The 25,982-nt window shown below is 44.4% G+C and overlaps 1 protein-coding gene and 1 long non-coding RNA gene across 32 annotated transcripts in view; one reads left to right on the forward strand and one right to left on the reverse strand.

The window, feature by feature from the left end:
* The window catches only part of NRXN3 (neurexin 3), a 1,029,877-nt gene that overhangs the window by 631,011 nt on the left and 372,884 nt on the right, over positions 1–25,982 (forward strand). For 2 of the 31 annotated variants that reach the window (XM_061367499.1, XM_061367500.1), the window contains exon 1: positions 21,724–22,637. The exons of 27 other annotated variants lie outside the window; for them this stretch is intronic. In XM_061367499.1, coding sequence (XP_061223483.1) covers positions 22,394–22,637 — 244 coding nt within the window. In that variant the 5' untranslated portion in view covers positions 21,724–22,393. Of the gene's footprint in view, positions 1–21,718; positions 22,638–25,982 lie in introns of those variants that run through there. 2 more of the 31 variants (XM_061367510.1, XM_061367511.1) reach the window with 2 other exon arrangements.
* Positions 17,058–20,608, reverse strand: LOC133219882 (uncharacterized). The gene is made up of 2 exons (XR_009727555.1): positions 19,727–20,608; positions 17,058–17,270 (listed from the first exon to the last, which is right to left on the reverse strand). It is a non-coding gene; the product is annotated as an uncharacterized LOC133219882 (long non-coding RNA).

Consider the following 25,982-nt stretch of genomic DNA (forward strand, 5'->3'; position numbering starts at 1 on the left):
CAGAGGGTGATCACTGAAACCCGGGTTCCTGTAAAGGTTCTCAGTTCAACACCCAAATATTGAGGTACCTAACGTGAAACTACACTGAAACGTCAGTCTGCTGGAACAGCTGAAGTGTTATTGTTGGAAAGGGTTAAGTAATAGTCACCAGTTCTGTTGTCAAACAGAACTACAAGCCCCAGAGAAAAAAGACAATATGATAAATGGTCTGTGTTGGTGGATTTGCCAGAAGAGTTACATGCAGAGCTTACATAAACAAGCTTATTTATTGTGCCAGTGTGGGGCACAGATAGCCACTTAACTATCTAGGGGAAAAGCACCTTTTTTTTTTCTTAGTATAATTGTACCTGAGAGTTTTTCCTCTGCAGTGCCAAGTCCTCTTCAAAGGTAAGCAAGAGGTGAATAATTCAGCCAGCCAGAGTGATAAAGGGCTCTTGTTTGGGCTCAAGTTCCACGAATGCCCAAATTGCTGCCTGCTCAGGGCATCATTGTGGAATTGCAGAGGTTATTCCCTGGGTAAATTTGCCTTGCAAGATCTGGCTCTTACCAGACATGTGCAGTATGGCTTGACTTAACATGGCAAATGACTTAATCTTCCACACACACACACTATTTCCTTCTTTTGTAGATCAGTACTTCTTTTTAATGTAAAAGTTTAAGAAAATATGACTTTTGGGTTTGTAAAGGTCTAGGTTTCTAGGATGTAAGTGACAGCCTCCCCATCCTGTTATCTGTGCTCCATTTTGCTTACTGTTCTTTTTCAGCACTGAAAATGTAATCAAAGTCACTGGGGCCCCAATGCACCTCAACTTGTTGATTAGAATTGGATAAACTAGTCAAATTCTGGGGGGAATGAAAGGCATTTATGATGACTACCTGGCATTTTTGTCTGCCCTTTTTTATGTACTTGTCACTGTATTTTCCCACATCAATCTCATAAAACATTCCTTTGCCCATGATTGAAATATTGATATTATGCTACAGCAAAGATAAAAGCACATCACAGAGCAGTATGGCTTGGTGATAGAATTATCTGCAATACACAGAAATCTCTACTGATGTTTAGGGCTAGCATGGTATTAAACACATTACTTTTGCTGACAGGCGTTTTCATTTCCATGCATCATGCAGGTAGGGGAATTTGAAGGAAATCTAGCTTTCAGTTCTAGCTTCGTTCAATAAAAAATGTAAAACAGAAATGCTGGTGGATACAGTAGCAGCTGTTTAAATCAAAATGAACTCACTGAAAGTTTAAGTAAGTTTCAGAAATGGCTATGTGTTTTAATGTGTTTATGTATAAGTTTGTATATCTATTTACAAATACATGTGTACAGAAATATTTACATAACTGCTACAACTGTTCTATATTTAACAAAACTGAAAGGACTAGGGACAATCCAAAATCAAGCAGTAAAAGAATTAGTGTCAGTGAACTTGTGCTGCTTTGGTGTGGGCTTTATGAGATTATCATTGGTAACATCTTTATTCATTATTTCCCCTCTATGACTTTCCACAATGCTGTGTATGGGGGAAAAAAAAATAAAATTAGCTTCTGGCATAAACTGGGGATCTGCTGTCAAAACTACTGCCTTGTACCCAGAATGCCTGCTTTGATTTTGCTGAAGCAGGATGTGTAGTGAATGAGGCAGGGGATTAGTATAAGGGAGGGAGGCCCCTTGAGCAAGGCATTGATCAAGGGGCATCTTGTTCTGTGTATCCCTCTTTCTTCCCCAGGGTCATGATATGATGCTGGATAAGCTACCAAAATCAATTTTTTCTCAGACTGTCCCTGATTTATGTGTTCCTTGTGTTCCGGTCTCCAACCTGAGATCATATAGCTTGGATGAAAACAATACTGAGCCCTGAAAACAGCAATCAAGTCAGCACTAAACGTGCTTCAACTGTGTAAGGTGCCATAAGGTGGTAAGTGCTCTGTGTAAACAGAATTTGCAATCTGAAATTGCACATTCAGTACTAGTGGGCATTTTGACTTAATTCCTCTGTTCCTAAGCTCTACATTTGTAAAATGAGCCTATCACCTCAGAAAGGTGTTGTCCAAAGTAATTAGTTTTTGCAAAACAGTCCAGTGCTCTGCTGAGTGGCACCACAGAAATGCCTGTGTGGAAATAAATTACTCAGAGCAGGATTAGTATAGTGTGCAGGAGAAGGGGCCACAAATGCAGCAATGAGGATAAACCATAGTATCAAGTAATGCCACCTTCAAAAGGCAGTATTCTTCCTGTGTGCCAAATGAAAATCATGACAAACGGAGTAGTGTATGATCATGTAATTAGAGGCTGTATCAATGCATACATGCATGAAAACCAAGGACTGCTTTTATGCTGTATTTGTGCATGAATTTATGTGCAGACATCAACAATATAAAAAATAATAGTGGTTGCTGTTGGTAGGATGAGAGAGAATCTGATGTAATGGCAGGGCCTTGGGGCAGAGATGATTCCACTCTGGCAGTCTGTTCTGTCCCTCACTGCCTCAGCAATGCTCTCTGAAATTTTTAGGTAACTAATACTTGCTTTCTATGTACTCCGTGACCCTAAATTCCTTTGGAATAGTTTGATACTATACATTTTGCAAATATAAGCTATTCCTGTGTACTACACAGTTTATTTGTGGAGTTGCAGATTTTGGAACAGTATTTTCAGATGTTTCTAGGGTTACGTGTTCGTTGTAGAATAAAACTTGAGTGATCTGCTGCTGATCAGAGCATGCTGGGCTTTTCATATTCTACTCAGTTTAGGCACATAAGGTCTTCTGCAGCCTTGAAAGCAGTGGCTTTGGAGCCAGAGACTATGAGGTCTCTTGCTACCATTACGTAGTTGGGTATTCTGCTAGCAGTCTGCCTTCTCATTGCTAGCAGGCAATAAATTGTGTTTAGTGTGTCACTTACTGTAAATGCATACCTCTTGCTTGAGGGCATGATGGAGGTGAATTACATATGAGATCATGCTGGCCAGGGGTTCTTTCAGCTTCTTTTGCAAGGAGACTGCTGAGATTAAACCACATAGTTTTTGTAATTTAGTCTTTCCTGCTGGGTATGACCTCAACTTTTTTCTCAGGTCTAAGCCTTGACAGTTAGAAAAAGCCCCAGCACTTCCCTCTCATCATAAGGTCAAGCATATTTGATCTGGTTAATTCCTAGAAGGTGAGAAAATATATATAATTTTACAGAGTTCCTTTTAAAGCAGAAGTTCTGAAAGAATGATAGTTGTCACCATTTCCAACTAGACTGGAACCTGCTGTCTTTTGAGGTCTGTGAGAGAAATGGTTTTCTCAAGAAAAACTGAAGCAATGTAAAAGTTTGTATTTCTGTGCAAAAGGAAAAAGCCAGGGTATCTCCTTCCATCCCCTTGAATGTGCCAGTAATGAATCTAATATATGAATATATAGATTCTACATCTAAACACACCCTACAAGCAAAGGTTGATTCTGTGCGGTGGAGTTACTTCACCTCTTACATTACTGCTTGTTGTAGGTAGTGTTTGGGTCAGTGCTACTGAGCATGTTTCTTTATGTGGCAATTTATACTGTGTGCAGGGTTCCAGGGGACAGCGTGGGGGATCATGTGGCTGTAGGTTGTGCACAGTCTCTGTGTACATCCATCATTTTCAAGGCAGCAGGAAAGCTAATTTTTTTTTGCCAGGGCTTAGCTGCAGGAGCTTGGATGTGCCTCCCCCTCGGAGCTCCTGTTGGCCTGTCGCACAAGGAATATTCAGCATTCAGTGCATCCATTCTGTGTCCGCCTGGCAGAGCACCAAGCCTGCAAGAGGGCATGAGAGACAGCATAACCCTGTTTAAAACAACTAAGGCTCATCAGCAGAGTTTGGTATTGCAGAAGGAGGTAATGTGACTGCATAGTTTATCCTTATGCAAATAAGGTGCAGCCAGGAATAGTGAAAAGGGACTATTTCCTGAGATTGAGAAATGCTGCAAGCAGCAAAGTGAAGCAATGTGGTTATGCGTGTGCTACTCTTGCTCCTTGTCCCATTGTAGCCCATAAAACAGGGAGAAAAGGAAGATAAACAGAAAAGGAAGGAAATGGGTAGTCACAGGAGAGGGGAGACAGAGGAAATGCATCAGATTCCCAGGGGACTTTTAATTTTAGGAAAGCTATGACAGTGCATGGGAGAACACTGTTGCCTACCCAAGTTTTAAATGGATGAGAAGGCTAGTAACTAGCAGTGGGCCACAAAACAATTCTGCTTCAGCTTTCCATTTTCTTACTCCAAAGGCAAATAAATGTGTATTTAAATGATCACAGCAGTTGAACACTGCTCCAGTGAAGTAGCATTCTGTTACATCTGCCTAGCAAACACCTGGATGTGCCTCTGCAGAACAGAGATTCTAAAATGTTCACTGATCAAGAATTCTGGTTGTTTCCTAAATGTGAGATGTCTTTTTATTGCTAGTGCATAATTTAATTTTGAGGCCACTGGTGTCTGATGTGTATCTTAAAATCTGAGCTCCCACAGGCACATGGTGTGTCATTGTATCTGCTCATTTATTTTTTCTGAAACTAAATTTTCTAGCTATTACAGATGAAAGCATGAAAACACACCCGCAGTTCCCCTCTCCTCTTCCCCAAATCTGAAAGGAAAAGGCAAATAAAACAAATGCTACTATGTTTAAAAGTATAAAAATCACTGGTTTTGCCCTGAGAGGAGCCAGCTCTCAGATTTGGACTTTAGAGACTGATAGTTTTACTAGTCCAAGCTTCTGGATTGCAACCTCGAATGAAAAGGCACGCATTTCTGCTTGGGAATTAGCAGATTGTGGCAGATGGTAAAAAGAGAAAATGACCTTTGTGAGACTTCATTTTCCAATGCAGACAGTCTCTCTTGAGTTGGGTGCCAGAAGGGGCAGTATTTTGCAGTGGATTAACTTGCAGTGGTTGCTTGCAGAGGGTTACTTTGCACTGAACCCGAGGTTTCCCTTCTGCCATGCCAGCTCTTCTAAATTTGATGTCTGACTCTGCTCTTACATGTTAAATTACATCATTCTTTTAGATTTTATGTGCTGCCTGTGTTCTTGTAGATTATGTGATTACTTGAAGAATAAGTTTTGTCTGATTAAATGCTATCTCATCTTGGGACCACACATCACACTTGACAATGGTGTATGGTACTATAATGCATTAACACAGTTCTGCTCCTCCTGCTGCACAGTAACACCGTTTTGCAGTATGTTTTGTTGAACAGACTATAGAATGTGATAGTTTCTTTGACGCCTGTACTTGGCTGTAGAACAAAAGCAATACTTCTCCTGATACCTTTCTCATGAAAATGCAACCTATTGTCCAGAGCACTTTTTTTTCCTTTACTGAGAACACCAAAGAATAAGCCAGACTGAAGAGATAGGAGTGGCCTTTGCGATGATGAAAGGAACATGGCTGGTTGTACTAAAAGGGAAGGAGCTGATTCATTTGGGCCATAAAGCAGTTGGACTCTGTAATTCTAAACTTTGTAGACTAGCCAGTGCTGTGTGCCCTCATCCGTTAACACACAGCTCTCATAACGATTTGCCACACTGCCCATCTTTCTTAGCATGACATGCCTGCAAGAGTTATATCTATATGAACACCAGTATGGAAGCTTGAGCTGTTCCCACTCACCCCTTTCTAAATGACACTGACCCAGCTGCACTGTTTGCAGCAGGGCTAGTGTTTTGCAAAGGCCACAGAAAACTGTGGCAAAGCTGCATCCTCTGGCGTCGCAACTCTTCAGGATTAGTCACTGTCTTCAAGCCCATGTAATAGTAAAGAACCAAAGCAGTGACTTTGCTTCAAATGCTTTTTTTATTGACTTTTTTTTTTTTTTAATTTTTAATAAGGGAGCCTGCCTTTTCCGTCACAGAAAGGCCCCTTCAGTCTGCTAATGCCATAGGTGGAGGAGCTTTCAGCCTTGTCTTTGCCTACATGTCTACCTTTATTCCTGGCTTCCCTGGGCAAAGCAGTACTTTGTTGAAGGCTACTGCAGAACACTGCAAGCTCTGCTGTGGGTCACTGCAGTTGGCTGGCCCCAGCAATGGTGAAAGGCAGTGGGCTGAGAGAGAGTGCCTTGTTTAATTAGAAATCGGAAAAGAGTAATCCATTGTAGATACAGGAGAGGAAAAGATTTGGAAAGCTTTTCACTTAACAAGGTTCTTCTGTGACATTTAGATGCATTTGTACAAGTTAAAAAGGAATTTGGCACCTTCCCACCTCACTCAGCAGGCTTAGGAGAGAAAAAGCAAATAAAAAGACAAGATTACTCGATATGTTGCTTTATTTTGTTCACATGAAATTTTGTCCCCTTTGTTGTTGGCTGAGCACTATTACAGCCCACAAACGGCCTTGACAGAGGAGTCATATTCAGTCAGGTCCAGGGCTTGCTTTCTAATGAGGAAAGATAATTATTGTGCCAATCTCTAATCGCTCTTTACTAAGCACATTTAATCTGAAGGAAGATAGGAGCATCTTCTGTCTAACACAGGCTTGAGAGCAGGGGCAGCAGGTGTAACAGTGTAATCATTCTCAAGGATTTGTTCATTATTTCCCAGGAAGAAGGGAAAAGTCTCTGTGTCACCATTTCTCTTTATCTTCACTGCTCTTGAGTTCAACTTGTGCAGTTTGACCGTAGTGGCCCCACTTCTCCAAGCACCTTTAGATCCCATCAAAAATGCTCTTGACAAGCATTTATTACTGGGTTTGACAGCCAAGTAGTTTCTCTCCTCCTCCACCCCTTTTCTGTTTGAAAGAGAAAATCTGAGGTGTGTTTGATGGGAATCTGATAATGTGCAGTATTCTCTGAGGCATCTACTCCCTTGGCTGTAGAGTTGTGTGGGCATGGCTGTAGGTTTGCATACATTTGGTACATTATAAATGATCTCAATAGATGTGCATGCTACCTACCTGGGTTCGTATGCATGAATGTACTTGCATTTTTTCTTTTAAAAAACACACAAGTACCCATCCCAAGGAAGTGTACAGATGAGCTCACGCTCTAGGGGATGTTTATTTTTATATACCTGAGTGCATTTATGTCTACAGATTTGTGTCTTCTGATTATATGGGAACTCTAAGACTACAGGGACAGTTGTAAGTTTGAGAGTTGTCTTAGGAATTCTAGTGCCGTTTCTTAGTTGCAGTGTATACAAATTCATGGAGCTCCTGGTTTTGCACACTTCGTCATAACGTAGATTATGTCACTCGTCCTGTTTACTGCTTGGTCTTACAGTCACACTGGAGGGGTTGCCGCTGAGTTGGGAATAACTGGCTCTGGATAGCACTGTATAAACTGATTTTGCCTCAGGGAGAAAGGCGAAATGAACTATATTGTGAAATAACGGCAACTTAGGAAATTGCACGTTCCTTTTAGGACAAGGTACTGGGATTCTTGAGCAACCTGGTCAGATATAGAAGGTTGGAAATAGCTCCAGCTAATTCCTAAAGTATAATTTTAGTAAGAGTTCATTTATTTTGTCTTGTACTTTACAGTCAATTCTTTCAAAACACCTTGGTGTTTCATGTTTCCAACAGGCCATTGGTTTCTGCAGTGGAGATGCACAATGAACGTGAAGACAATTGGTGGAACAGTTGTGCTCTAGATGCTGAGAAAGCTGGTTTTGCATGGTAGCTGGATTACTCCAAAATCAGTAATGGAAAAGATGTCAGGATTCGCATGCTGGCTTTGGCTATCAGCACTGACAACTCACTGCAGTGAATGTAAGGATAAAGACCTCTCGAGCCTGCAGTTTTATGGTACCTGCAGCTTATCACTGCATTGGTTTATATATGGTTCAAGATCTTGTCCTTGTATACGGCTAGATCAAGACCAGTATATCTTGATCCCATAGTCCACTGAACAGGCAATTTTTCTTGCACTGTGGCAAGGTCCAGCAATGGGGAAGAGGAGCACTCTGACCTCTTTGATTCATTAACACTATCCCCTGCAGCACAAATTTCTCTAAACATGGGATGAAGCACTAACATCTCACAATTGGATCTGAGTGAACAAGGCTGTTAGTAAATCTTATTGATCCACATCCCAGTGTCCAGCTGCTGAAACAACTGCTAAAACAGGGGTGTCTAATTTCAGCTTTTGAAACAGCTGGGCAAAGTGTTGGCCATGTTTCAGTATTTTTTGCTTAAAGAGGAAGCAGGTGGCATTCTCTGAACATACTGCTATTGAATTAGAGAGACCTATTAATGTTGGTGAGTCAACTTAACTTAATTCTCTCAACCTGCTAACAAGAGCACTTTGGAAAGGATTGGACAAGAATGACAGGGTACCTTGAATAAACCAAAAGATTGCAGTGTGTGTGTTCTAGCAACGGCAATTTAATCAATTTAGGTGCATCTGTGCTACCCGTCACTTTGCTGGCTGTTTGTATTTCTTTTGCCTGGGTGACTTGAAGCATGTATGTACTAGCTGTACTTTCTAAATGAAAGCATACTCCATTGAAGTAAAGATTACATGTGCACACGAATAGTTAGGTGTATGTGAAAGATAGAACATTAAGAAGCTAACAACAGCCCTGCTCTGAGTGATTCTGGTTTTGTTGCAAAATCAAGCATTCAGAGTTGAGGCATACTGGAAGTAAATGTAACATCTTTCCCTTCCTGTGTTCCTATTGGTCTTTAATTACAGAATCGTCTCATTGTGGACTCCTGATTTATTTGTGAGGCAGAAACAATCCTTAAATGAAACATGTTTGTGTAGTTAGAAAATTCTGTAGTCTGTGAAACCCCTGTTTTAGTTGCTATAAAAATTAAGGTGTCTGAATAGTAAAAAGGGAGGAGAGGGTCTAGTAACTAAAAGAACTTGAATGCTACCATGGGTACCTAGGTTGTTTTCCTATCTTTGCAAGAGGATTCTAGAGTAATACATTCTTCCCAAAAATCAGTGCATATGTTACAGAAGTTAGCAATGGACAGCAGAAGTAACAGATTGCTATTAGTATATACTTTTATATTGGTCTCTTTATGTCCCTGAAAACAACAGCTTTGAAAACTGATCTCTATATGTAGTGGGCTGTTAATCCCCACAAAACCCAATCCTGTTAGGGGTAGAGGAGATAAAGAGAGGATATTTTAAAAATGAGGCAATTTTTTTCACATTCTTGTGCAGCATATGATCTGCTAAGGAAGGTATAAGAAGCATCTAGCTCCTCCAGATGTCAGCTATTTAGAGAGACACACACCAGAAGTTCTGTGGACAACAAATGACTGAATCCCACGCAGGATGCTCTTCTTGGCAAGAGAAGAAATGGGAGTGAGTGGGTGAGCCTGTGTGTGTTCCTGTGCAGGATGGGATGGGCAATTACAAAAATGGGAGATAGAGAGGGAGAAAAATGAAGATGGATGATGGTAAAAATACTTGCTAAATGCCAGCTGTCTTACTTGGATGGTGTGGGATTGTTGCCTGGGGTAGTCTCAGTGCTTTGTCTAGTCTGATTTTAACCCTATAAACTTTTTTAGCATGCCTTATGTAACTGAAGGTATGATAAACTCTATATAAACATCTGGATATATATTATTTTCAGCCTGTAACTAACGACCTAAGAAAACCCAGTAATGAGAGCCATTTGTTGTAATACAGCTTTCTGTGAAAAAGCTGCTGACAGCAGAAGCTTTTCAGGGACATATCCCTTCAAATGAAAATTTTGTTAATAAGTTCTTTAATGCTTAGCAGCATTTTTGGGGATGGATCAGAGAGTGTCACAGAACCCACAAATAGCCAGGGGGTTTCGGGGCTCCCCTCAGATGCCATCTATTTCCCCAACAGAATTTGGGAAAATGCTGTCATACTAGTTTTGAAATTTATTCTTGTGTAGTATTTTCCTGCTACCTTGAACTGCATTAGATAATTTATTTCTTTTTCCCATGCAATCGCTGTTCAGTGGTTGGCTCTGACACCAAAGCAATGTCTGCGGGTGGGGAAGAGAGGCAGTATCCGTCTTTTTGTTCTAGCCAGTCTACGTCCTGTTGCCAGCACTAGAGAGTAATGCTTAATCAAAGCGGCACAGAATTTCTCACCTTTTAAGGTTTCCTTCTGTCATGCTTTGATTAAAACATGCTTCATATATATGTACTATAGATCTAAGACACTGAATTGCCCATCTCATAGCATAGTCTTTGGCTCTGGTACTCCTTTTACAGAAGGTTTCTTGCAATCCAGCCCATAGTGAGAAGCCAACATACCGCAATTTTAACTCTCACCCTGCTTGAGGCCACACTGTACTAGTGTGGAAATACAGCATTATGTTAGACTCTTTTTCTAAGAAAATGATGCTTCTGCAATCACTGTTTGGCCATAGCGCCTTTCGTCACCTGGCCAGCAATGACCACATTTGACAGAAGCGTTGAATCTCAAGAGATACTGAATTTATACAGAAACTTGTTTCTCATAACTGCTGAGGCATACGGGCTGGTCTACCAGCTGGTAGGCTTGCAGCTCTCAACCTGCTGCAATACAGGCGCCTCTTCCTCAGCCAAAGCAAGACATGAGTGGGGAAGGAAATTAAAGGTGATACAAGGGGGGTAAGGAAATATGACAAAAAACTGAGCACATCAGAGGAGGGGGTGTGAGAGAATGTAGGGGGGAAATGAGGGTGATGTGGTGACGTTATTATAGTGAATATGGGGGGGGGGTGACAAAGGGGAAACTTAAAGCCTCAGTTCCTACTCATTTATTTCTGTAGTTCTGCTGCTTATAGAACAACATGTTTTCAGGTAGCTAAGAATATCAGATGCCCTCTTTTTATCTGCCTGCTGCTACATTTCTGAGGATTTCATCTAGTATAGGGTCTGGTAGCGGGTAAGAAGCTTCTTGGTGCAAGAAGCACCTGTATGTATGTTTATTCATACTGCTTTCAGTCTTCTGGGGGGATTTTTGGTAGCTTGAGCTGTCACAGAATACCTACCTTCTGATTTTTGTGCAGGAGGAGATCAGAATGCAGAGATGAATACAGCAACAGAATGATTCAGAGTTAGTCATCCTGAAGACCACTCAGATTTCTTTCATCCTCACAGTACCCACCATACTTCTGCCAGTACCCTGGAGGAGTCAATGACAGACTGTGCGTTGCCATCCTGAGTGCTCACTTTTGGTGACTGATATAAAAAGGGGAGGGAGGTGAAACATGGCAACTAGTTAAAATGATGCAGACCTGATTATAACCTGAAGGATGACTTAAGGGATGAATTGGTCCAAGGTGAAGATGGCTTTTGTGTGACCAACCAGAAGCTCAGAAGGGGAAAAAAGAAAAGGTGTCATTCTTCAAGTGAGCTCCCTTTATGGGTTATGCAGGCATTTCCCTATTTTCCCCTTCTCTAGTTTCTTCTGTAGTTGTCCCTGTCTGGTAGTCTAAGGAAGGGATAAGTGGCTGCTAACGAGAGAGCAAAGCAGAAATACATGTGTGTGCATGCATATGTATTTGTATGTATCTGATTACCTTAAATGTAATCCCTGCATCACTCTCATTAGCTTTTCCCTTGGCACTTTGCAATGGGTAGCTGGAGTTTTTTTCACTGTCCTGTCCAATAAATAGTACATCTGTGTTGCGGGCAGTTTATGCCTTCCTTGTCTGTTGTATACACCTTATCAGTGAGGGAGTGTGTTGCTCTTCCTCCTTCATTGTTTCCACTTCCTGATTCTCACATTTGCCTGGTACTTAAAGCCCATGTACGCCTGATGTCTGCACTTGCTCTGATGTTAGCAGCTCCAGTGAGTTTTTATTGCTGCTAGGTGCCTCCTCCTACACAAATCCCCTCCCATTTTGCACACAGATGAGGGTGCTGCGTAAAGGGAAGTGTTCAGTTTGAGGAAGCAGGCTTTTTGTATCCATGTAACTAGCACAAACACTCTTTGAATCACAGGCAGGATGGAGGATTTGACAAGGAAATTGGTGGTATCTCAGGAGACCTGCAGCACTGGAGGCGCATGTGTGGGTAGAGTGGAGTTTGAGACCCTGGGGAATGATAGGAGACTGAGATGCTTCACAAGGAGAGAGATGTTTTTAAAGCACTTCATGCTTCTTACCTTTATTCTTCCTATTGTGCTTTTGTTGAGGTTCTCTCCTGGAGACCAAGTGTCCCAGTAAGTCCTCTGATTAGTTGCCACAAATGGAGTTGGAATGTATTTTGCTTCCGTCCATTTGATTTGTTTGTGTGGGTGTGTTGCATGCCTTGTAGCCAGGGCCTGAACTCAGTAATATTAAATGTATCAGCAGGAAACGGGTAGTTGATGCTGTACTACTACCCATCCCAGCATACAGTGACCTAAGCTGCATTTTCTGAAAGTTGCAAAACCTTTAAAAAATCTTTCTGAAAAATGCCTAGGAACTCGTGGACCAGAGCTTATCCATATCTTCCATATTATAGAATATAAAACTGGAAGTAGTCATCAGGGTGCTAATGTAAGCCCTCCTTCTATGTAAGAGGGACAGATGTCTGACAAGCAGTGTAGATGGGAATATCATCAAGGAGATACATGAAATAATTGTTCCATATGCAGTGCTCATGAGACTTCATCTGAAGTACTGCATCCAGTCTGGAGCATTGCACTTCAAGGAAAATGTAGCTATTTGGAAAAAGTCTTTAGGAAACCAGCAGTAATGAACACAGTCTAAACCCCATTTATCTCTAAGGGAAAACAAGGCAAATGTCCTTGTCTAGGAAGGAGGGACATAGAAGTAGTCTTCAAATATGTAAGTGATATCTGTGAAGAGGAAGAAAATAATCTTTCTTCTGTGATAGGGCAAGAAATAACAGGCCATAATGTTGAGTAACTGAAAATGTGTGTGTCTATGTATGTGTGAGTTAGGGAATTACAGACTGCCAGGAAGAGACTGTTTAGAAGGCTGACAATTCAGGCCAGTTTTAAACTTTAAAATGAAACTTCAGTGAATTCCTTAATTAGCAACACACTTTATGCTAATGGTTCATTCTCAGTGATTATCATTACTTATTACTTTATATACAAAACTGTTAGCCTTTAACATGTATTCCTAAATTATCTGTAACTATACAGTCCCACAGAACCAATTGTGTATAGTTAGCACTGTCAGCTACTGTCCTTGATGGTCTCAGCTGCAGAAGGAGAAGCGGTAAGAAGAAAAGGATAAGGGAAGTCAGAAGTGATGCTGGCTTGTTGTCTTCCATATCCAATGTCCCTTTTGATACCTGATGTTTTAATGCTGCTTTCACTCTCTCAGAAGTGGAGTCTCCAGCTGCTAACGGTGCTGTTTCTCTTATTTTTTCCTAACTTGTTTCTTGTGTTTTCAGCAGGATGCCTTGCATGTTTGTATCCCTTATGCTTTATCTTGTTCTTCGTTGCAACTTTTTTGTTATTTGGTTGCCTCCTTTGAACAACTAACCATGCCTTGTTTGCTTATTTGGTCGTCATATTGGTCACATAGTGAAATGCTTATATATATGTCTCCACACACCATCACATTACATACTGCTGTTAGTTACAGTGTTTTAGTACCTTTATATGTGGGCACAAGGAAAGCTAATGCTAATTATATCCTGATTAATGCATTTGTAATTTATAGGTGCCACAAGCCATTTCTTTGACTACAGCAGATTTTTGAAAAAGAAAAAAAAATGCTGATGATAAAGTTGATATATACTGCTCCCAGAGGCACTGGCTTGTCATTGCTGTTAGACATCACCAAGAATGTTGTAGGTAAAGTTTATCCTGCCTTGTCAGAAAGATGGACTAGGTAGCCTCCTGAAGTTCCTGGCTGCCTTGTCTATTATGAGCCTAGTTACCTAGAGGAAAGAAATTAATTTCTACTGTGGCTGAGAGACTGCATACTGTGTACCAACCTGCACAGGCTGTGTAGCACAGGCACTGCATGTAAAAATGACTGTTTCCTTTGGGTGAGGAGAAGGCCATCTAATGGTCTTATTGTTCGTTATGCCTTTGCCAGTCTGTTGATTTGCCAGAGGCTGTGCACCATGGGGTCTTTTAGGGTTAAAAGCAGAAGAATGTGTCATCTTTTGTCCTTCCAGTTTTTTTGTTGGTTTTTTTTTTGTTGTTGTTTGTTTTGTTTTGTTTTTGGGTTTTTTTAGCTTTGGCTGCTCTGACCTTCTTTCTGTCTTCATCTTCTGCACACTGGCAAGGTATACATCTTAGGAAACTACACCTACCAGCAGCTCCCACACAAGCAGGCTTGGCCACGGGAGACTTTTCACTCTTTGGCTGGCTGGCAGCGACACACTTGTGTCATTGAAAGATTTTACCCCTACATCTTTCTTTGCTTTTCTTGTAATTCTTTTTTCAGCAGTTGGGAGACTATAGCAAACACCAGACACTTGGCAGTTATAGCTGTGAGATGAACAGGTGATTACAGGCAAAAGTCAGACAAGACGATAGGTGGAAGAGAGAAGAGAAGCAGAGGGGAGCCTGTGCACAGTGTGTATTAGAGAGCTCACTTTTCATTAGCACAGAAGCCAGTTTAAGGAAGCAAAAGCAACGTTTTTTCCAGCTTTACCTTTCTGTGTCAGACAGGATTTCTTTGAGTGCAAAAGGAAAATACAAGTCTCCTTTCTGCTTTCATGGGTAAAATTTAAAATAGTTCCCTATTTATTGCAGCAGATATTTCAACTCTGTCTATTCCCTGTCTCTTTTTACTTCAGCCTTTCAGGTACTATTTAACTTTTAGAACTCGGAGCTCTTAAAAACAATTTCTCAGCTCTTCCACACTAAGAATTTGTGACATAAATGAAATGTTAGTTCTGCAGTGCTAATATTTAGCCAGTGGTGTGTAAGATGCTGGACTGGAACAGGCCACCTTGGAGATCTAAATCCAGATCTACAGAACAGGTATGGCCAAGATGACAGCAGGTCACACATCTTCCTCTATGATCTGCTGGTATGCCTAACCTCTCACTGCTGTTGAGAGTCACTCAAGGCAAGGGACTGCAGCAGCACACACCTAGGATGGTAACAGGCTGTTTGCCTTCACCTTAGGCTTGCCAGTATTGATTCCAACCACAGGGAGAGTAAGACACATGTATTTTTGTTTCCATAAACATAGTAGCTACTTGCATTCATCCACCAGTTGCTAGAAGTTTTGCTAGAGATTAATTTGGCTCAACATAAAATCAGGCTAATTGCAGAGTTGCTTAGAAAGTTGCCTACCTGTAAAAGGGGGCTGTTGCAAAAGATGGAAATCAATCTCAGCACATGCTACAGGTCACTACTATTTTATTCTGATATCCTCAGCAAAATGTAGGTAGTAGAGACACTGAAGTGTGAATTCTGTGACAGAAATGTCAGATCTTAAACCATCAGGCTCCTTTCCTTCATTGGTGACTCAGTAACTGTTTAAGGTTGAGCGGTGGGCAACCCTGATTTCTTCAAACTTCCAGTTTCTGTAATCTTTCTGAGTCTAAACAAACCTTTGAGGAAAAAGTCACATTGCCCAAAATGACGCAAGAAGTAGAAGCAGGTTCTGTTTCTCTGCCTGACAAGATCTGAGCAGCTGCCAAACTGGAAGAAGGTAGATTTAGATGACATAGCAGGATTACCTTTATTGTGAAGGTGGTGAGGCCCTGGAGCAGATTGTCCCGAGAAGTTGTGGCTGCCCCATCCCTGGCAGTGTTCAAGGCCAGATTTGACAGGGCTTTAAGCAACCTCATCTAGTGGAAGGTGTCCCTGTCCATAGCAGGGTGGTTGGAACTTGATGACCTTTAAGGTCTCTTCTACCCCTAGCCATTCCATGGTTTTGTGATTGAACCCAACTTAGAGTAAAAGGAATATATGCAGTTCCAGCCTTCCTGGAGGAAAGAGCTCCGCAGTAGCACCAGATCAGTTTTGTCTTGTGAGATGTATCTGCCTGATAGGCAGACTAGAGCCTGCTTAGCCCTCTTCGATAAACTATCCCAGAGGCAGACAAAGGTGTTTGTGAGAGAAAAGGAGAGATGGTAGGTACCTGAGTAATCAGAGGTCCTCATTATGATTGAAGTAAGCCAAATCTCAGCATCCATCTTTTAACAAAAAGCACATTCAAAATTACTGATCTTGTAGGTGGTCCAAACTGTGAGAAGAAACTTGTCTTAATTTCTGATATAGCTTTAGAAGAAAAGAAGCTTACTGGTGTCCTGTGCAGGTAAGCCAGGGGTATCTGCAGCACATTCAGTGATCTTTGAATGGAAACTTACAAGCCTATGGATGAAATCAGTTGCATTAGTAGTTCCTGTGTGAAGCTGCTATTGCTAGTGTCTAAGCCTTTCCATTCTCTTAGGTTCATAGACTAGCAGACTTAAGCCAAAAAAGGTGCCATTTGCTCCTAAAACTTGTCCAGCAATGTTGGCTCATTCTTTTCCAGCAAGTCTGTAAGCTCTCTGGGGAAGGGCCTCTATGCTTCTGTCAGTTTACATAGTGCTGAGTACACTGGATTGTCCGTTATACACACGTTCTAGTAAACAAGGGCAATTCTAACATGTTATTGTCAGTTTGCAACAACAAATTCTGACATTGCCTCTTCCCCAATTGATCACTGCCTATCAAAAAGAGATATATTACGGTATTTGTGTGTGTGTGTGTGTGTGTATGTGTCCCCACTTGTTCTTGCTTGTTTCCACTAACATAGGACTATAGGTGTGAAATTTCAGAAAATGAAAGCCTGAACTTTGCAGAATTTCTGGTCCTTAAATTGGACACCTGACAGAACTGAGTGTGTCTTCTCATCTTCTGTCAAAGCTCCTGGTGGTTACTGTTGCTTTTGGCTAATTTACTGCTAGCCCAGGGTAACTGGTTGTAATCAGCCTGCATTTTACATCTCACAAATGAACATCAAGGGTCGGATCTTCCTTCATGGCTGTCAGTCTACTGGATTTGTTGAATTTATTCACCCTGACATGAATGAGAACAAAATATAAGGTTCCAAAACTTCTGTATTAGTTGTTTGTGGCAAACTGTGGTCCCTTCGAGCTGAACTGAAACGAGGATTAGACCTGCCCTGTGTCATTGGTAATGCATAAGGCACAGGCTTGAACTTCTGTAGGTAACTGAACTTACTGAATGCTAAAGGAAAGCACAGAAGTCTGAGAATAGGCTGCTCTTTATTTTCAAAGGTACAGAATAAAACCAAGAACTACAGGGACTGCAGCTCATTTGTTACACGCAGAAAAAGTACTGCATAGCAGCAACTGTGTGCATGGTCTTCAGCCCTGGCCTGGAGCAACCCTTCCTTTTCCCTCTGGATGAGCAGACACTAATAATTCTTTGGTGTTCCTGGGTCTTACCTGCCTCTTGAGGCTGCCTGCAGAGAAGCAGTGATGACAAGGACAGTGTGGCACCAGGGACTAGTCTCAGAGCAGTTAATTCTGCTGGCAGGACTGAGGAACTTACCAGCTTTTTGGTCACAGTATTTGAAGTAGCTTGCTAAAGACAAAGGTGTCTATTTGCCAGTCCTCAGCTCTCGACAGCATGCAGTCCCCTCAGGTTTATTTTATTTTATTGAAGACACTATTTTAAGATCATAAGCGGAACCTGTTCTTGCCCTCCTTGTTCTTGGAAAAGTACATTTGAAAAAAAAAAAAAAGAAAAAGAAAAAAGGGACTGTTGGGAGAAACAGTTCTGTTTGGGTAAAGCTATTCAGTGACAGGCTGTTCTAGCTGACCTTATTCTCTTAACCTTATTATATAGCAATGCACTAGCTAATGCTGTACTACCTTAGTTTGTGCTGGGTGGAGCCAGTGCTGTCATCTCTGGCAGTCACCCTGTATTACTAAAAGCTAATGGTGATTCCCCTTTGGATCCAGTTTGAGATCTGTGATTTTGGAGCAGAGCTGACTCTTCCAGTTCTGAGTGCAGCAAAGTAATTAACAACTAAGATTTAATGAGAAATATAGAGAGAGTTGTACTTTTCCTGGGCTTGAAGCCAACTGGCTCTCTTTCTGGGATTCTAAAACTCAGAAACAATTGCTTTATTATTTCTCACTTCTGCAGAATATGGTGTCCCTCTGCTCTTCTAGTAAAAGAAAGAGCTATGTAAGAAACAAGACTACTTTTATCTGTGGGAAGCAACATATGATGAGAACCATCATCTGTTAAGGTATCCATCCCAGTTCTGAAGATGCAAGGGCATTTAGACTGTATGTTTACCCGGATGAACTAAACTAATAGGATAATAACAGTTCCTTTTTTGGAGTAAATCCGGTGGGAATAATGTTGCTGAAACTTCTAAGTATAAACTTTCCCTTGCAACCCAAGAGGGGAAACTGCAGTTGAAATCTGCCCTCTTCCTGCAGTGGTAGTGCTAAATACATGAGTCACCTGTGAATTACAGGGTAGTAAATACATCCACCAACACCTAATAAAGCAAGGCAGAGTGAAGTTCCAGTACTTTATGGTGTCACCAGAACCCTATGATGTATTTATAGCCAGCTTCCCAGTTTTTTATGTTGTGCTCCTTCAGTTTGGCTTTCTTGGCCTTTCTCCTTTTTGTCTAGGGCGGTTTACCCAGGACAGCACACAGCAGCTGTTTTTCCTGTTAAAGGACTCCTAGGCACTTTCTGTCTCTGGCTGGGGCAGTTTGAAGTGATGCTCATCCCCTTTGTACATCCCCTGCATCTAAGCTGGTACCCTTCTGTATGTGGGGAAGGGTTGGTGGAAGACTGAGTGAGGAAAACATCAGTGATTTGTTTCGGAGCTTGGTAATTTATTGTTCATTAAGGGCTGTGCCACCTGCAGCAGCCAAAGAGGTGGCCAGCATGAGCAGGGTCTCAAGTACAGAGAAGAGGATGTGGTCTGACAGACTGTTAAAAGGGAATTAAGAGCCCAAGAATGCTACCATACTTCACTCAACAAAAAGTCCCTCTTTTGGGTTTTTGGTTTTTGTATCTTTTCTTCCGTCTTTCAGCAACAGGGCAAATAGTTGCAGGAAAGTGGCAAGGAGTGTATTCATGAAGTTTCTCTCCTCTTCCCTCTAGAACTGTGCTTCCTAAAACACATCCATTTTCCATACAAATGAATGCGTTTTCCACCACTGCCTTCTGGAGAAGCAGCAGTAAGTCCTCAATGTTTAGATCTATAGTCCATTTTTTAAGTGATTGATCCTGTAATGTTTGATATGTTTGGTCCTTTTTGTGATGCTTTAGCCAGAGAAAAAGTAAAATGATGGGATGCAAATCACTGTTGCATTGCTGATTAACTAGGAGAGTCTGAAATGTATTCAGAACAGATTTCCTGTATTTACAAACAAGCTTTTCAGTGATGTGTATTTAGTACATACCCTTTCCCCTACATCAAGCCCCCTACAGTTTAACTGCACAATAAATATTTTAGAGTACTTTGTCTGTGAACTGGGTTAAAGTTAGGACTTCTGTGGTGAGGGATTCAAGGTGGATGCTAGCAGCATCCTCGTGGGTTGGTCACATTGCAAGAGTGACATGCCAGGTTATATTCTGCCTCTTCTCCCAAGCACAGTTAGGAGCAGGAGGTGGCTTTCTCTTGAAGTTGGGATCATTCTGGATATCTCACCAAATACATGGCAGCAACTCCAGCAACAAAACTCAAGGCCAGGAACAGTTGTCTTGCAATTATAAAACTGCTCTGTGCTCTATGCATAGCACTGCAAATCTGCCAGCCAGCAGGCACCAGCACCACAGGTCACTCACCCCTGTCTCCAGCTGTGAGCCCTGCTGGGAGGAAAGCGAATAGTCACACTTTAAGGCTAACAAATAGCCACCAAATCAGTCAAACGTTTATACTACCAGCATGTACTGTTTACGACAGAGAATCTCTGTGTCTGTTCTGTTCAGTTCCCATGTCTATCAGTCACTAACTGGTCCAATGCCTCTGAGACGCCGTTTCCTTTTCTGCAGAATGGCAAAGTAATACCTAAAGGTGCTGAATGGCTTCATTTATAAAAGATTTTATGGCACTCTGAGATTCTTAGGTGGCAGATGCTGGATAAATTTGAAAGTAATATACTCGCTTTCCAGATTTACCATCTACAATCATTGATTAAACCCAGCAAAACACTGAAGTATTTCTGACTGCACTAGCCCCCGATTTAGATCACTTTTAATGTAAGTTTCTGGAAAATAAATTGCAAGCATATCAGGCTCAGCCAGAAGTACTAGGCATGCAGCTCAGGCTGATCATTACAAGTTACTGACATACTGTACCAAATCGAGATCGATGACCGAAAACATTGAATCTCTGCATTGGGGAAATACTTGTGAAAGGTTTCGAAGGCGTGCGCATCTGTGCACACCTACAAATGTGTGTCTGGAGGGGAAAACAAGGAAACTTAGTCATAAACAGTTTATTCTGGTTTGGATGACTAAATGAAGGAGAGGGAGGCAGTGCAGCACAATGTTAGGAGTCCTGGGGCTGGCTGGCTCCTTTTCCAAAGCTCCTTATTGACTCTAGCATAAGTCACTTCACCACTGATGCCTGGCTTCCCTGGGGCAGCTGGGGAGTTCTGCCATGCAAATTGATAGGCAGTAAATTACTAGATAATGTTGCTGGCTTTATTTATTAATTTATGGGCTGCAAACTCTGGCTGCAGTGCCTGCTGTGCAATGATTAGGTGTAAATAGCCCTGGCTGGACTCAGATTACTATTGCAGGAGCGTTAAAAAAAAAATAAAATTTTAGGAAGTTCTTCACTATGAGGGTGGTGAGGCCTCGGCACAAGTTACCCGGAGAAGTTGTGGCTGCCCCATCCCTGGCAGTGTTCAAGGCTAGGCTCGGTGGGGCTTTGAGCAACCTGGTCTAGTGGAAGGTGTCCCTGCCCATGGCAGAGGGGTTGGCACTGGATGAGCTTTAAGGGGGGTTGGCACTGGATGAGTTTTAAGGTCCCTTCCAACCCAAACCATTCTATGATTACTATAAAAGCAGTATGGGGTTTTAACGAGCACGGTCTTTCCCGGTTCTCACTTCGCTCCTGTGCAGCTGTGGCCGCAGGACGAGCACTCGGAACAGGTCGGCGCGGTGGGGACGGTATTAATTAAGGGCGTCCCTGTAGCATCGAGAGGGCCGGTAGCGGTTGCATTTCTCGCTCCCAGCAGCACGCACTCTAAAGGGGTGCCCAAAGAAAGCGGGCGCATCCCGTTCTCGCATGGAAGGAGCGGGAGCAATTCCCTAGGGACCGCTCTAGGTGGACAGCCACAGCCGCCTGAGCGACGGTGGATGCCGGGCGCTGGTCCCCCGTGAGGTGCAAGGCGCTCCCCTGCGCCGGGGCCGAGCGTGGAACTCCTTTGCTAATAGTTTTGGGGTCCGGACTGTTTTCCACTGCTGGCAGCAGCAGTGCTGCCGCCACCGCCACTACCACCGTTACCGCCAGGCTCACCCGGGTGGCCGGACCGAGGCTGGTGCCGGGGCCGGGACCTCCACTCAGCGGGCGGGGGGCAACCGGTGCGTGTGTAAGACACCGGCGCATGAATGGCGGGGGCGGTGGCGCCCTCTAGCCCCGCCTCCCGCCGGAGACAGCCAGTCCCTCTGCGGAGAGCTGCCACCGTGCTCATTGGCTCGCCGCGGCCGGGATATTTGCATACGGCTCGCCCATTCGAGGAGCAGCTTCCCCGGCTGCCCAGGCTGCGCTTCACCTGCGCGGCCGAGTTGCCCGCACTTGGCGCGCCGGCCGCCAGCTTCCCGCCCCCGGCTCCGCTCGCTCCGCGCCCCGCTCCGCTCCCGGAACCGCGCCGCCCGGCCCCGGCCTCTGCTCCGCGACCGGCCGTCCGGGAAGACGTGGTGTTGCCCTCCCCGGCTGCGCAGGGTTAATCGGCTTGAGCCCTTGGTCGCCTGGATCCAGTGGAAGGAGGATAACAATCCAGATCTCTGTGTGTGTGTGTGCGCGTGTGCGTGTGCCTAGCAGTTCTGCATTGCAACATTTGCTAGTGGAGAAGCAACAGAACCCCCCTGGAATTAGGATAAAAAAAAAAAGAAATCAAAAAATCTACCTGGGGTCTCTGGCTTATTTCTTCTCTTTCGTTTTCTATAGTCCCTCTCAGCAAAGTGAGAGACAGTGATCGCAGGCAGGGAAAAGTCCTCAGGGACCCCGTGATCCTGGAGGAACCTGACCAGTGCAAGCTCCGGGACCCCCGCGCTGACATGAGCGGCTCCCCTGCGCTCTCCTGGAGGCTTGGTGCTGTCGTCGGGTTCCCAACACAGTAGATCCAGCCCTGGGAAACGGCGCGTCTTATTCTTCTGTGTGTGGTTACTAACCTTTCCCCTCCCTCCCCTTCCCTCCTTGCACTCGCTCTCTCGCACACTTACTGTCTCTTTGCCTTTTGAACACGCCCGCCCGCCCTAGAGCCTCGGAAGCGACTCTCCTTTCTGCTAGCATGGGTCCCCTGGCATCATGAACCTTATTCTCTCTCTCTGGCTGGAATTCAGACTGCCCGTCTATAGGTGTCTTGTGCCTTGACCATGCACCTGAGAATAGACCCCAGCATTTGCCCGGGACGCCGCCCCGCCTGGACCCTGTGGATGTGCTCCCTCTTTTGGGGATGTATCGTCAGCTCTGTGTGGAGTTCCTCTAACGTGGCTTCTTCTGCCTCCTCTTCCTCGTCTGTATCTCAGGCTCAGTATGAGCATCACTTCCACGGCAGCAAGCACCACTCTGTGCCTATCTCTATCTACCGCTCCCCTGTCTCCCTCCGAGGAGGACACGGTGGGTTCCCACTCTTGTTTCTTTCTAACCTTTTTGCAGAGCAGCTGGAGCGGCAGAGGGGGAACAGGGACAATGGCTGTGACTCCGGGGTGGGGGTGGGGGGTTGGGGGGGGGGGGTGTCTTCGCAGCCTCATATTTCTGCCGTTAGCTCCCCTCCCCATTAACTCCGCTTTCTTCCCCTGCCCCCTTCCGCGAGCAGAGCTGGGGGTTAAAGACGGGCCGCTTCCAGAACCAACTTCCCACACACACACAACGGCGTGCTCTAGCGGGACGGGGTTGGGGGGTGCCGGTGCGGGCTTGGGCCACTCCATCCAGAGGGCAGCGCTGAACGACTCGGGGCGGGCAGAGGGACACCGGCTCCCAAGTCCGCTGGGGCTGGGGGTCCTCCGAGAGAGCATCACTAACTGCCTGGCTTCCGTCCTTGACCGAGTCGTAGCGGCTGACATGGTTGTTGCAGCAGCGCGTCTTCCCCGCCGGCCGCCCCATGCGGGAGGGCCCTGACCTGCTGCTTGCTCTCTCGCTCCCAGCTTTCCTGGGTGAAGTTGTCGGGTGGCTCAGGGCGCATAAAGGAAAAGGCAAGGTCTTCTTAAACCTGCTCCCGGCTCCCTGCTTAGTGCCTGGTAGCTGCTTCCCAGGAACCCAGGGACAGGAAATAGTAGGGAGTGGGTTTCCACTCGGGCAGCAGGGAGAAGGGACAGAAGGGGTCTGAGGGACCTCAAGGAGCAGGGGGACACCTGCCAGTATCTTGTCACTGAAATGCTGAGCAATGCTCAGCAGCTGGACCACCACTGTCTCTTGCCCAGCTCTCCTGAATCTGCCCACCCTGAGAGGAGTTGGCCCAGGCCTGGCTGACATGGTGGTCACTCTCATCTCCACTTTCCTCTCCTCTGTCCTGTGTCCCTTGGCTTTAGCCACATCAAGCAGGCAGGCCAGGGCCTGGCCCTTTCTCTGCAGGGCTGGGTCAGCTTTGGCCTTCCATCATAGGAGCACTCAGCTGCCGAAGCACATCTGTGCAGGACCAGAAGAACCGGTGCCAGAAATGAGGGAGAGGACCCCTTGCAAGGAAAGGGAAAGGGAGGGGAGAGCCCTGGAACAGTTGAAATACTGCATGACATGGCTGCAGTAAGTGCTAGGAGGATGTACTGGCAGGGCTGTGTCACTGTTACAGGGATATTGAAAGCTGGAGTGTCACAGATAAGTGCTTGGATGACCAGCAGAGCAGTCTGAAGAGTTCAAAAGGCACAGTTATGAATGGACCTCCAGTTAAGGCTGTAGGTACACTAGCAGAGTTGTAGAAGGAGCGCAGTATTGCAGGTCTGAGCCAAGGTGCACTGGAGAGGGAACAGGCACAGGAACAAAGCCAAAAGGCAGATGTTGTGGGTCACAACTGAGCACCAACAGAGCAGGGCTGCTCTAGCAGGAGGTGCTTTGCCAGAGCTGCTGAAGGGCACAGGAAGAGGGTGGTAGGAGCACAGCAGGGCAGGTGGACAGTGCTCTAGCAGTGCGGGAGGGAGAGCCCAGGGCACTGCAGAACAGCACTGTGCTGCAGAGGAGAGGGCTCAGGACTGAAATGGTGATGGGTAAAACAGGTTGAGCTGGAGGTGCACAGCCAGTTCTGAGGGCACAAGTGGCAGCAACCTGTCAGCCTATCAATTTCCCACTTCTATCCCAAATTTTACATTCACCCAAAAAACCTCAAGATGAACGCATTCAGGCCCCACATGGGAAGGGAACCAGTGCCATGCCAGACATCAAGACCATCTGTTAAGCACCACCCATGTGAGACTCAGTAATGGCTTATTAATCATTAGCAGCAGGAGCCTTGTTATTTGCAGCAATACTCAAGGACCATGTGAGAGAGTCCTTATTGTGCTAACATGAGGGATGTGAGGGATCAGCCAGTCCCTGCCCCAAACGCTTTCCAGCAGCCCAGCTTCTGTATCTGAGTGTTCCTATGATGGAAGGAGGTAGCAAAATCTGACTCATAGGTCACTTGTGAGGAGAGAGAAGGATATCACAAAATGTGTTAGTGGTTAGCCTTGATGTAAAATCAGGCAGTAGTCTGCAGGAGAGTCCACGGTCTGCTTTCTGGTCAGGAAATGATAGTTCTTTTCTCCTTGATGACTTTCCCATCTGTCCTGAAAGTCCAGCAGAGCCTCATTTAAGAGCCCTGGGCAAAAGCTGTTACAAACTTCAGTGAGAGATGGGCATTTTTGCTATGTTCTCATTGCACTAAGGAATCAAGGGAAACTGAGAGGTTGGGGAGCTTAGGGTGGTACATAAGGCGGCCTGATATTTTTTTTCCTTTACTAATCATGCCATCCAGCAAAGCTGGCATGGAAACTCCCTTGGCCATGAATAAGGGGAGAGGGGGAGGGAAAAAAAGAAGACCACAAAGACAGCTGGTCCTGTAAACACATGTGTGTTTTCTTTCACTGTTGCACGACAGAGTCCCTTGGAATTTGGATGCATGACAGTGCTGAGGAGTCAGATCCCAGGGAGGCCGTGCACTCCCTGTGTTTCCTGGGATTTTAATTTGCTTTTTGTTTGTTTGTTTGTTTGTTTTTTTCTAGAAGGAAATAAAAACCTCATTCTGACTCCTGCCCTACTTGGTGGCTATGTTCGTACTGGTTTCAGAAGGAATCAGGTCAGGATCCTGACCACCCTGCTCTGTTGCTTCCTAGTCCTGCAGTGCTGACCATCAGGACTTAGTCTTGTATTTAACCATATTTTCCTTTTTTCTTCTATATCCCAGTGAATTTCAATCTGTTTGAAGAAGCAGATTAGTATCTATCACAGAGGAAAAGGAAATGTCTCTGAAGCAGTGAACACTCATTTGGAGTCTGTTTAGTATTCCTTTAAAATCAGTGGAAAAGCATCTGTGGCTTAACTTGGACAGAAGCAGGACCTGGCCGTCGTTACCCGGCTGTTGTTATGAGAGTTAATTCTAGTGCTTTCCGGTAGCTGAGCTGAGAGCTGAAAATGTAAAACTTGGCACAGCACATCTTCTCAAGGAGAAAGTCTTTGTAACAAGTTTGCCTCTCCGTCAGCAGGGGTGTAAGGTTGGCAAGGCAGGGGGTTTTCAGCAAGTCACAAGAAATATTTTTTCCATGTGGGAACCTTCCTAGAGCTGCAGACTCTTTCTCCCTGAACAGCAGAAATGGAAACCAAGAATTCCTCTTTGTTTCACAAAGGGCCTGTGGGACAGAGAGAGGAAGAAAATCCAACCGTGAAACAAAGTTGGGACCGTGTTTATTGAAAGTCTACATGTGCTGAATCCTCCTGTCTCCTCTTAGCTACTTAGCACCCTGCTGGGTCAGCTGCTCCACCAGAGCCTGCAGCAGT

This window comes from Neopsephotus bourkii, unplaced genomic scaffold (genome assembly GCF_033783945.1).
Source record: "Neopsephotus bourkii isolate Nb327-2 ecotype Australia unplaced genomic scaffold, CSIRO-AGI_Nbou_v1 NB_1376, whole genome shotgun sequence".
NCBI classification, from domain to species: Eukaryota; Metazoa; Chordata; class Aves; order Psittaciformes; family Psittacidae; genus Neopsephotus; species Neopsephotus bourkii.